Below are 14,255 nucleotides of genomic sequence, written 5' to 3'. Positions count from 1 at the left end.
ACATCTGACCACACAAACAGATACAGTGCTACAGCTGACCACACAGACAGTGAAACATCTGACCACACAGACAGATACAGTGCTACAGCTGACCACACAGACAGTGCTACATCTGACCACACAGTGACACATCTGACCACAGACACAGTGACACACCTGACCACATACAGTGAGACATCTGACCACACAGAGACATCTGACCACATACAGTGACACATCTGACCACACAGACACAGTGACACATCTGACCACACAGACAGATAAATCTGACCACACAGACAGGCACAGTGACACATCTGACCACACAGACAGATAAATCTGACCACACAGACAGGCACAGTGACACATCTGACCACACAGACAGATAAATCTGACCACACAGACAGGCACAGTGACACATCAACACCACAGCTCATCACTGTCAACGTCACCGACAAGTCTCTGCACACAGTTTCTTCAACCCAGCATGCACACACACACATATTCACACACTCACCCCATATTCACACACTCACCCCATATTCACGCACTCGCCCCATATTCACGCACTCACCCCATACTCACACACTCACCCCATATTCACACACTCACCCCATATGCTCTCTGGGATAACATTTGTGCACACACACACAAACACACACCCCCACCCCCCACCCCCACTCACCCCAGATGGTCCCTGGGCACAATGTCAGAGATCTTGTCCCTCAGCTCTTTGAGGGACAGCACCTGTCCAGCCGTGGAGACATTTCTCAGCCCCTTGAAGTACCTGTCTGACAGGTCCTCCATCTTGCTGACCCAGGCCTGACCCCCACTCTCCTGCACCTCTTCGTGCAGCAGACACAGCGACACCGTGGCAACCGTCACCTGGCAACAGCTGCGGTCTGTGCTGGGTTCGTTGGCGGCACGCGCCACACTCTCTGTGAAGTGATGGGACAGCGTCGTCAGTTCCTAACTCTTTCGTTCCTATTTTTCTATGAACCATTACTCCCCCTTTTTCCGAGATCCCTACCACATACGTGTATTCCCTTCATTCCTGGATTTAGAGAAGAGAAAGAAAATATGAAGCAGGGTACTTATTTTGGAGGCTTATGGCAACATGGCTCATTACATAACACTAAAATTGTCATGTACTGTTGTGTACAGAATTGATGTGAGAAGTTGTCTGTGACCCTGTTGACACTATAGGGTGACATCTCTGATGACACTCAGGTGTAAAACAGGTGACTTTGGAGTCACACACAATGCATACAAGTGCGTACTACATGCAGGACAGTGTTTTGCTTGAAGAGTATGCACATAATGCAGGTACTCACCGAGTAGTGCATCACATGTATCTCAGTGCAACACTGCTAGTCATATCCATGAAAAACTGTCACAACTGTTAGTGCTATTGTCCTTATCACATGAATGATTTGAATATATCCCTTTCACTACACTAACAGTCACTGAGCCAGAATCTGATCATTATCTACACAATTCTTGAACAAAAACTATTCAGAAACAATACTCTCTCTAAATACGCATGTCTGTGTCAAAATCATCACGTAATATGCCACACAAAAGTGACATGTGTGTAATATACCTTAAAGCAGTCATGCCAGTTACTGCACAAATATACACCACAATTTTCACACTTGTTACTTTTTGAACTTATCTGTGCTTCTGTAGCAACAGCTAAATGCACTCTCTCCTCGTCATTCATTTGAAACAGATCGAAATCATTATCTGTTAGAGCGTTGTAAAACTCATCATCAGAAAACTGGTCAGAATCCGAACTTTCTACACATTCCATTTTTCAGTGTCCGTGTGTCTACACAGCACATCGGCAAGAATGTAGCAGCGCCCGCTTTCCCACGTCCAAGGAAGGGGGAGAGGGGTGTCTGGCATCCATTCCACTCATAAACACTGCCCCGCTAGTGACCCGGTCAAGGATAGATGATGCACGCTAAGGGAGGGGGAGAGGGGTGTCTGGCATCCATTCCACTCATAAACACTGCCTCGCTAGTGACCCGGTCAAGGAGAGATGACGCACGCTGCCGACACGACGCGACTCATGGAAAGCGCTTACCACGAGAACTGATTTTCCGGGCTGCAAGAAGAAAAGGGGGAATTCTCTGCTGCACGGTTTTCTGGCCTCCAGGAATGAAGGGTAAAAATCCTTTAAACCGGAAAACTGTGCTGCAGGGATGAAAGAGTAAGGTCACAGCACTATCAGGCTTTTTGTTGGCTTGGTTTTCATTTGGGTCCTAGTGTTCCGTTACAATTCTCAACACCTCAATTGTTGTAATATCTTGTTTGTTTCATTGTTAGAATATTGTGAGGTATTTTTCCCCTCCAAAAGCATTCTGTTAACATCCCCGACGCTTCAAGTAATTCTGAGACGGCTTTTCTTTCTTCAAACATTCTATCAGTTTCACTTCAGTTATTCGACTTATTGTATCAAAGTTGTAGAAACAGAAATTCCTGACTCTTATATCACATCTTTCAAGGAATTTTGTTGAAGTAAAGCATTCACTTATGGAGGGTGTCTTTGAAATGGAAGAAAGAGCAAATGGAAAGGACTTTCTACAGCATTCAAAACAGGAAGGATTGTGTTTTGCATTTGAAACAAAGTCCTGTTTTGACACTTGTTCTGCAATACTAAGCATGAGAACTCACACAAAAATGCACACAAAAGCACACACACTGTCACACACATACACACACACACACACACACACACACACACACACACACACAGTCACACACACAGTCACACACACACACACACACACACACACACACACACACTGTCACACACACATACGAGTGCTCACATGGAAACTCTTCGCAGTCAGTCAAAAACACAACCAAAGCAGTTTAAAGAAAATTCACTAGTGGATCCACATTTCCAGAAACACTGATAATGAAAATAAACTTTCTATAAAAAAAAGGAGAAAAGAACACCTCACCTCTAGCTTTTTGGGCTGCTTTTTCTCTTCGCCTCTGTTCAGTGCTGTCTGACACTGCAGAGTCTGAAACAACAGTGCATCCATACCACTCACATTATCATCTGTCTTGTCTAGTCTACTATTAGTATTAGTACAGCACAGTACTGTAGCATATTGCCTGACATTTTGTCCCCACAGACTGCTGTGTGGAATTCAACCTGCTCTCTACTGGTCAGAGTGTATTGCATTGTATTGTACGACATTTTGTCTGCTGTGTGGAATTCAACCTGCTCTCTACTGGTCAGAGTGTATTGCATTGTATTGTACGACATTTTGTCCCCACAGACTGCTGTATGGAATTCAACCTGCTCTCTACTGGTCAGAGTGTATTGCATTGTATTGTATGACATTTTGTCCCCACAGACTGCTGTATGGAATTCAACCTGCTCTCTACTGGTCAGAGTGTATTGCATTGTATTGTACGACATTTTGTCCCCACAGACTGCTGTGTGGAATTCAACCTGCTCTCTACTGGTCAGAGTGTATTGCATTGTATTGTACGACATTTTGTCCCCACAGACTGCTGTATGGAATTCAACCTGCTCTCTACTGGTCAGAGTGTATTGCATTGTATTGTATGACATTTTGTCCCCACAGACTGTTGTGTGGAATTCAACCTGCTCTCTACTGGTCAGAGTGTATTGCATTGTATTGTACGACATTTTGTCTGCTGTGTGGAATTCAACCTGCTCTCTACTGGTCAGAGTGTATTGCATTGTATTGTATGACATTTTGTCCCCACAGACTGCTGTGTGGAATTCAACCTGCTCTCTACTGGTCAGAGTGCATCAAAACCCCTTGTTTTCCTTTCTTTCGTTTTCTTTCTGCTGCTGAATTTATTCTGTGATCAAAATGACATTTGCCCACAGATTATTGCCAGGGACAACCCTTTTGTTGCTGTGAGTTTGTTTTTTTGTTGATTTTTGTGTTCTTGTGTGCTCAGTGCATGCTGCATACAAGACCACAGATGTCTGTCTCAACCAAATGACTAGCACCCAGACCAGTGCTCAAGAGGGTGTGATGGAGGAGGAGAGAGGGTCAAAATCAGTCCACATATGGGTACTGAGCCTCTGCACACCTACTTCCTCTTCAGGCACACAGCACAAACTGAAATGGAACAAGAATAACAGAATGCGACCAGCATGCAGCATGCATGACAAGGTCACAGCACAAACTGAAATGGAACAAACAAATCACTCAGAAAAACACACTGATAGAGATATGGATGGAATAAAAAATAAGTAAATAAAAAAAACAGACACATAAACTGGTGAAAAAATTAATATAAACCAACACAGAACAATGCGAACAGGGAAACAATGATGTTCATTTTCTGAATGACACAGAAACAGAAAGAAAATGAAAAACAATGATAGAGCTCCCAAGCAAACATAGATGAAGTGACGTGCAGAGTGAAAAGGGAGGTGACTCACATGGTACAGTGCTGAGTGAAAAGGGAGGTGACTCACATGGTACAGTGCTGAGTGAGAAGGGAGGTGACTCACATAGCACAGACAGAGAAAAGGGAGGTGACTCACATGGCGCAGTGCTGACAGTGATGGCAGAGTCCAGGCTGGACACTGACAGGTTCATGTTCACCCCCCCAGTGTGGGGCGTCTCCATCGTGTGGAACATCGGGTCACCACTGGCTGTAACACCATCACACAGCACACCATCACACACAGCTGTAACACCATCACACAGCACACCATCACACACAGCTGTAACACCATCACACAGCACACCATCACACAGCACACCATCACACAGCACACCATCACACAGCACACCATCACACACAGCTGTAACACCATCACACAGCACACCATCACACACAGCTGTAACACCATCACACAGCTGTAACACCATCACACAGCACACCATCACACAGCACACCATCACACACAGCTGTAACACCATCACACAGCACACCATCACACACAGCTGTAACACCATCACACACAACTGTAACACCATCACACAGCACACCATCACACACAGCTGTAACACCATCACACAGCACACCATCACACACAACTGTAACACCATCACACAGCACACCATCACACACAACTGTAACACCATCACACACAACTGTAACACCATCACACAGCACACCATCACACACAGCTGTAACACCATCACACAGCACACCATCACACACAGCTGTAACACCATCACACAGCACACCATCACACAGCACACCATCACACAGCACACCATCACACACAGCTGTAACACCATCACACACAGCTGTAACACCATCACACACAGCTGTAACACCATCACACAGCACACCATCACACACAGCTGTAACACCATCACACAGCACACCATCACACACAGCTGTAACACCATCACACAGCACACCATCACACAGCACACCATCACACACAGCTGTAACACCATCACACACAGCTGTAACACCATCACACAGCACACCATCACACACAGCTGTAACACCATCACACACAGCTGTAACACCATCACACAGCACACCATCACACAGCACACCATCACACACAGCTGTAACACCATCACACAGCACACCATCACACACAGCTGTAACACCATCACACACAGCTGTAACACCATCACACAGCACACCATCACACAGCTGTAACACCATCACACAGCACACCATCACACAGCTGTAACACCATCACACAGCACACCATCACACAGCTGTAACACCATCACACAGCACACCATCACACACAACTGTAACACCATCACACACAACTGTAACACCATCACACACAGCTGTAACACCATCACACACAGTTGTAACAACATCACAGACCACACCATCACACTGAGGTGTAACACCACCACACACACGGCTGTAACACCACCACCACACACACATGGCTGTAACACCACCACCACACACACACGGCTGTAACACCACCACCACACACAGCTGTAACATCACACACAGCTGTAACACCACCATCACACACACACAGCTGTAACACCACCACACACACACACGACTGTAACACCACCACACACACACACGGCTGTAACACCACCACACACACACACGGCTGTAACACCACCATCACACACACACGGCTGTAACACCACCATCACACACACACGGCTGTAACACCACCACACACACACACGGCTGTAACACCACCACCACACACACACGGCTGTAACACCACCACACACACACACGGCTGTAACACCACCATCACACGGCTGTAACACCACCACACACAGCTGTGCCACACACTGCCAGGTGACTGACCCAGGTAGTTGCAGTCCTCAGGTAGGCGCTCTGTGACATCCTCGAACTGTCCACTCCTCATGTCGTGCTCCAGCACCAGGCCCACACGGGCGTAGTCCTCGGGGCCCATGCGGCGGTTCACTGCCCCTGCCGCCCCCTCCGACCTGGACTCCGCTGTTCAGCAGCAAAACTCTCCTTGACTCTCACAGTCACACATCTCTCCATGACTTCTATACCACTGTCTTACTTTTCACTCAGCACTGTACCATGTGATTCACTCCCCTTCTCACTCATCATTCGGATGAGAGATGATAAACCAAGGTCCCGTGTGCAGCATGCATTTAGCGCATGTAAAAGAACCCACGGCAACAAAAGGGTTGTTCTTAGCAAAATTCTGTAGAAAAATCCACTTCGATAGGAAAAACAAATAAAACTACACGCAGGAAAAAATACAAAAAAATGGGTGGCGCTGTAGTGTAGCGACGCGCTCTCCCTGGGGAGAGCAGCCCGAATTTCACACAGAGAAATCTGATGTGATAAAAAGAAATACAAATACAAATACACATTTCTGTGTTCTCTGCCAAATGAACATAGACTTCCCCGGCTCCTGCCACCTACAAAGAGGCCCGCAACTTTGTGCCTTGGACAGAGAGGCTTTCAGGCAGGACTTGCATAGGACTGTGTCACCCACTCTTTGCCCCTCTGTAGAACCCCTGGACTCCACTCTACATGCTGACGTTGGACAGACATGCTCCTGTCACCCGCTGTAAAGTCAAGGATGGACGGTCTGCCCCTTGGTACTCTAGTGTTAGAGAGGAGCTGAGGAAAGCTAAGAAAGACAGACAAAATGCAGAGGAACAGAGTAAAAAGACTGGACTGGTTGTTTGTGAACAAATCTTTGCCTCTGCGAAGAGAAAAGTCACCAAGATTGTCCAAAAGGCAAAAATTATGTATTATAGTGCTCAGATTTCAGGTAGCAATCGATGTGGAGAGCTTTTCAGTGTCAGTGGTAGAGTAAGACTCATTGGCAATGAAAGGTCATCACCCCTCCCCAATTTGTATCCTCTTAGTTGCCAACCGTTTTTAGTGATTATTTTAGAATGAAGATAGCTAACATTCACTTTGAAGTTGATAGCGGGAGCACTACCCATATAGCCGAGTCTTGCAACACTGGTACTTTTGTTGCCTCAAAGTTTGACATCACACAAGAACTTGATCATATGACAACTGCTGCATTACCTGTGATCAGTTTGAATCAAGCCACTAATTCAGTTTCCTCTGTTTTTGACTGCTTCCATCGTGTCATAGAACATGAACTAAAAAAAGATCATTTTAAAGTCAAAACCGACCACCTGCCAACTAGATCCCATCCCTACCTCTTTATTAGTTGAAAACATTGACACTCTCTTAGCCACTTTGACACATATAGTCAATGAAAGTCTTCTGTCGGGTTCTTTCCCCTCTGGTTATAAAGCCGCAGTTGTAAAACCACTACTTAAGAAAACCTCTATTGATCAGAATGTTCTACAAAATTATCGACCAGTCTCAAACTTATCTCTTATGTCTAAGGTCACTGAAAAAATTTTTCTGAGTCAGTTATTTGAATACTTCAACTCACATTCCCTGCTGTCACCCAACCAACCAGCATACAGACCCTCACATCGTACAGAAACTGCACTTCCGTTACACCCCAACACCCACATTCAAGAGAGCACTCAAAACATATCTTTTCAAAATGTACTTCTCACACTGAAATTTTTCCATCTGCATATGCTTGCTGTGAATTTTGTTGCTGGATGTGCTCTTTGTGTTGATCTGTATGCATCTGTGATGATTTTGGTGTGTTTTTCGTGGTACCTGGTTCCCTGGTGTTTATTTTTAACAATGATGAATGTGATGTGCTTTGTTTTGCTGTGATGTGCACCTGTGTGATTTGAGACTGTGATGGTGCCTGTGTGAATTTACATATACATTTTTTTTATAATGTCACTTAGTTTTACATATGCATATCTTAGCCACTGTCGTGAAACTGTGTAGACTTTGTACATATTTTACAACACTTGATTTGTATATTTTTTATCGTAAAGCACGGTGAGCCACATCTGAGATCTATATAAGCCTATATTTTATTATTATTATTATTATCATTACAATACTCCCACCCTCACACCCCACAGTACACACAGTACTGTCGCCCCCACAGTACACAGGACAATACTCCCACCCTCACACCCCACAGTACTGTCACCCCACACCCCACAGTACACACAGTACTCTCACCCCCACACCCCACAGTACACACAGTACTCTCACCCCCACACCCCACAGTACACAGGACAATACTCCCACCCCCACACCCCACAGTACACAGGACAGTACTCCCACCCCCACACCCCACAGTACACAGGACAGTACTCCCACCCCCACACCCCACAGTACAAAGGACAGTACTCCCACCCCCACACCCCACAGTACACACAGTACTCTCACCCCCACACCCCACAGTACAGACAGTACTCTCACCCCCACACCCCACAGTACACAGGACAGTACTCCCACCCCCACACCCCACAGTACACAGGACAGTACTCCCACCCCCACACCCCACAGTACACACAGTACTCTCACCCCCACACCCCACAGTACACACAGTACTCTCACCCCCACACCCCTCAGTACTCTCACCCCCACACCCCACAGTACACAGGACAGTACTCTCACCCCCACACCCCACAGTACACAGGACAATACTCCCACCCCCACACCCCACAGTACACACAGTACTCTCACCCCCACACCCCACAGTACACACAGTACTCTCACCCCCACACCCCACAGTACACACAGTACTCTCACCTCCACACCCCACAGTACACAGGACAATACTCCCACCCCCACACCCCACAGTACACAGGACAGTACTCCCACCCCCACACCCCACAGTACACACAGTACTCTCACCCCCACACCCCACAGTACACACAGTACTCTCACCCCCACACCCCACAGTACACAGGACAATACTCCCACCCCCACACCCCACAGTACACAGGACAGTACTCCCACCCCCACACCCCACAGTACAGACAGTACTCTCACCCCCACACCCCACAGTACAGACAGTACTCTCACCCCCACACCCCACAGTACACACAGTACTCTCACTCCCACACCCCACAGTACAGACAGTACTCTCACCCCCACACCCCACAGTACAGACAGTACTCTCACCCCCACACCCCACAGTACACACAGTACTCTCACTCCCACACCCCACAGTACAGACAGTACTCTCACCCCCACACCCCACAGTACAGACAGTACTCTCACCCCCACACCCCACAGTACACAGGACAGTACTCTCACCCCCACACCCCACAGTACACAGGACAGTACTCCCACCCCCACACCCCACAGTACAGACAGTACTCTCACCCCCACACCCCACAGTACAGACAGTACTCTCACCCCCACACCCCACAGTACACACAGTACTCTCACCCCCACACCCCACAGTACACAGGACAGTACTCTCACCCCCACACCCCACAGTACACAGGACAATACTCCCACCCCCACACCCCACAGTACAGACAGTACTCTCACCCCCACACCCCACAGTACAGACAGTACTCTCACCCCCACACCCCACAGTACACACAGTACTCTCACCCCCACACCCCACAGTACAGACAGTACTCTCACCCCCACACCCCACAGTACACACAGTACTCTCACCCCCACACCCCACAGTACACACAGTACTCTCACCCCCACACCCCACAGTACACAGGACAGTACTCTCACCCCCACACCCCACAGTACACAGGACAATACTCCCACCCCCACACCCCACAGTACACACAGTACTCTCACCCCCACACCCCACAGTACAGACAGTACTCTCACCCCCACACCCCACAGTACAGACAGTACTCTCACCCCCACACCCCACAGTACAGACAGTACTCTCACCCCCACACCCCACAGTACACAGGACAGTACTCTCACCCCCACACCCCACAGTACACAGGACAATACTCCCACCCCCACACCCCACAGTACAGACAGTACTCTCACCCCCACACCCCACAGGACAGTACTCTCACCCCCACACCCCACAGTACACAGGACAGTACTCCCACCCCCACACCCCACAGTACAGACAGTACTCTCACCCCCACACCCCACACTACAGACAGTACTCTCACCCCCACACCCCACAGTACACAGGACAGACAGTACTAACGTGGCATTGCGTATGCTGACAAGATCTTTATCAGGAACTCCAGCTGTTTGGGAGACAGCAGGGCGTGAAATGCTCCCAGGTGTGTGGACACGTCAAACTGGGGGGAAAAACAGCCATCACTGTATTCACCACACACATCACATACATGTCTACACACACACACACAGAGTATAAGACACTGAACATGCAAGTGAGTATGCACACTCTTACATGTACATGTATATCTCGATATGAACCACCCTACTATACACCATCATCACTCAGACAAAAAAAAATCACAAAAAATACAAAGCATAAAGTAACTGAATGAAACTCACTGTACCTGACCCACTGACCCCTCTCCTCACATTGATGTGAACGCCCACCCCCCTCCCTCTTCACTGCTCTCAGAAGCTGAGTCACTGTCAGTACCTTCTCACTGGTTGCTTTCTTCACTGCAGATACTTTATTCAACATCTTCATCACCTCGTCGATATCGAAACCTTCAGTTTGAAGCATTTCAATCAATTCAGCAGCAGGAAACGCCACTGTCATGATCTAGTTTGCTCCCAAGATTTCCACTTGTATCACCTGCGATGCCATTTTCGATACATATGCAGATTAGCTTGTCGTGTGGGGTCCTGAACTCACTGGCTCACTGTGAAGTGTGTTGTTAAGAAATCTCATGAAGAAACTTTCCATTTGACCCTTGACACGTTCGCAATGCCTAGTGTAGCTGCAATTGTTATGCTACCTCATGAGGAAAATGTGGAAAAAATTTTATTTGTCAAAACTGCTATAGCGTTCCGTTGTCTGGAATGCTAGTTTACGTCAGGAATGCTATAGCGTTCCATCGTCCGGAGTGAGTTAATATTCTCTCACATTAATAATTTTGCCAATGCCGTGAACAAACATTTGCAAGTGTACATATACCTTTTTATTTTCTGTGGCAGAAGAGGTTAACAATCTTCATTCTTTATCAATTCATGTTTTAGCATCTGAAGAACACAAAAGAGAAAACCTGCATTCTCCCACTGCATTCAGGCACAGCTCTTCAAAGGTTTACAGTGTCAGCACTGAACAAAGCATACAAAAAATCCACCCTTCATTGTTTTCAAATTCAGTTTGATGACTGCAATACAAAAACTTGAAAAGCTGATTAAGAATGGACCACTTTGCATGATTCCAAATTCAGCGGCTCATTTCCATCTCTAATGTACCAGAACATTTCAGTATTTTTCTCTCTTCACTCACTGACATGTCACATCTTGACACTTGGCTCAGAAACAAAAACAACAAAAAGAAAAAAACAAAACAAAAAAAATTCCAGTATATTAATTTTGTCCTGATAAAAGACTTAAGTCTAACTACCACTTGGTTTGAAAAAAAAGAAGATCAGTTTATAAAGAAAAAGAGCACTATCCAAAAAGGAAGCTTTGACAATCACTGGCAATCAAAGCAGGTGCTTACTTTGGGGCCTTCCACCGATTCTCTGCTCTTGATCCTGATCTTGATGTCGGATCTGCCGGCCACCATGGCGATGGGGACTGGCACCACCTGCAGCCCGTCCTGGGCAGGGTCCTGGGCTGGGTCCTGAGCAGGGTCCTGGGGAGGGTCACCGTCCTCCTGGTGAGAGTCCACACCCCCCTCCCCCTCCATGGCCTCCTCCAGGGCTGACACAAACAGCTGGACACACACACACACACCTCCATCATCACCCCCTCCCCCTCCTCCAGGGCTGACACAAACAGCTGGACACACACACACACACCTCCATCATCACCCCCTCCCCCTCCTCCAGGGCTGACACAAACAGCTGGACACACACACACACACACACACCTCCATCATCACCCCCTCCCCCTCCTCCAGGGCTGACACAAACAGCTGGACACACACACACACACACACACACACACCTCCATCATCACCCCCTCCCCCTCCTCCAGGGCTGACACAAACAGCTGGACACACACACACACACACCTCCATCATCACCCCCTCCCCCTCCTCCAGGGCTGACACAAACAGCTACACACACACACACACACACACACACACACACACACACACACACAAACATACACACACACACACATCCTTCCCCCTCCTCCAGGACTGACACAAACAGCTACACACACACACACACACACACACACACACAAACATACACACACACCTACACACACACACACAAACACACATGCCCTTCCCCCTCCTCCAGGACTGACACAAACAGCTGGACACACACACACACACACACAAACCTCCATCATCACCCCCTCCCCCTCCTCCAGGACTGACACAAACAGCTATACACACACACACACACACACACACACACAAACATACACACACACACACACACAAACACACATGCCCTTCCCCCTCCTCCAGGACTGACACAAACAGCTACACACACACACACACACACACCCTTCCCCCTCCTCCAGGACTGACACAAACAGCTACACACACACACACACACACACACACACACACACACATGCCCTTCCCCCTCCTCCAGGACTGACACAAACAGCTGGACACACACACACACAAACCTCCATCATCACCCCCTCCCCCTCCTCCAGGACTGACACAAACAGCTATACACACACACACACACACACACACACACACACATACACACACACACACACACAAACATACACACACACACACACAAACACACATGCCCTTCCCCCTCCTCCAGGACTGACACAAACAGCTACACACACACACACACACACACACACACACACACACACACACACACCCTTCCCCCTCCTCCAGGACTGACACAAACAGCTGGACACACACACACACACACACACACACCTCCATCATCGCCCCCTCCCCCTCCTCCAGAACTGACACAAACAGCTGGACACACACACACACACACACACACACACACACACCTCCATCATCGCCCCCTCCCCCTCCTCAGCTGGACACACACAGGCAAAGGGTAAAGAGACAGCACTGTAAACAGCTATGTCAAAACAAAACCAAAAAAGGAATGAGAAAAAAAAATAACAACAGCAAAGTCCACCATGCAAAGAGTGCTCACGTCAGGGTGGGAGGTGGTGGCCGAGTGGGCCGTAGCCTCAGGGGAGCAGGGCGTGGGTTGGTCGTCCAGCGTGATGCTCAACCCTATCACCTGCACGTTCTTGGTCAGCCAGGCCCCCATCGGACTCCCACTGGCCTCACCGTCGTTCTTGCCCTCTGACCCCTCTCTGGCCTTCAGCACTTCATCGTCAAACATCTCCAGCCTGCAAGCATCACACAGAGAATACAAGTTCCTCAGTCGCTTCAGCTGTTGCTCTCCATCTCTTGTTCCTGCTCCACTTATCTTCATGGGACTCTCTTCTTTCAGTCTGTCTGGACTACATTCAGTTTTCCTTCAATGGTACAACAACAAAATCATTCAGATGTGCTTTTAGTCTGTCACTGGCACTGAATTGGACTCCATACCACTCTTTCAGTCTGTCACATGTGCTAAACAGGACTCCATACCACTCTTTCAGTCTGTCACATGTGCTGAACAGGACTCCATACCACTCTTTCAGTCTGTCACTTACACCAAACAGGACTATTCAAATCTACTTTTAGACACTTTTAGTTTTAGACATTTGAACACCTTCTTGCACTTGTATGAGGTACCTGTCAAAAAGACACTGACACAGACACATAAGGTACTGTCAAAAAGACACTGACACAGACACATAAGGTACCTGTCAATAAGACACTGACAAAGTCACATAAGGTACCCGTCAAAAAGACACTGACACAG

General features: G+C 47.8%; 1 protein-coding gene across 5 annotated transcripts in view; it reads right to left on the bottom strand.

Moving 5' to 3' along the window:
- LOC143296737 (autophagy-related protein 2 homolog A-like) overlaps positions 1–14,255 on the bottom strand; it is a 125,380-nt gene that overhangs the window by 97,591 nt on the left and 13,534 nt on the right. For all 5 annotated transcript variants that reach the window (XR_013057161.1, XM_076608796.1, XM_076608799.1 and 2 more), the window contains exons 5-11: positions 13,533–13,734; positions 11,927–12,142; positions 10,478–10,574; positions 6,250–6,402; positions 4,529–4,639; positions 2,952–3,014; positions 665–917 (exon numbers count right to left, since the gene is read on the bottom strand). Coding sequence is in view for 4 of the 5 variants with exons in the window: in XM_076608796.1 (XP_076464911.1) it covers positions 665–917; positions 2,952–3,014; positions 4,529–4,639; positions 6,250–6,402; positions 10,478–10,574; positions 11,927–12,142; positions 13,533–13,734 (1,095 nt within the window). In the remaining variant the exon portion in view is untranslated. The remainder of the gene's footprint in view (positions 1–664; positions 918–2,951; positions 3,015–4,528; positions 4,640–6,249; positions 6,403–10,477; positions 10,575–11,926; positions 12,143–13,532; positions 13,735–14,255) is intronic.

The sequence above is a fragment of the Babylonia areolata genome, chromosome 21 (genome assembly GCF_041734735.1).
Source record: "Babylonia areolata isolate BAREFJ2019XMU chromosome 21, ASM4173473v1, whole genome shotgun sequence".
Taxonomy (NCBI): domain Eukaryota; kingdom Metazoa; phylum Mollusca; class Gastropoda; order Neogastropoda; family Buccinidae; genus Babylonia; species Babylonia areolata.
The sequence above is the reverse complement of the archived record's forward strand: the minus strand, read 5'-3'. Positions and strand labels throughout refer to the sequence as shown.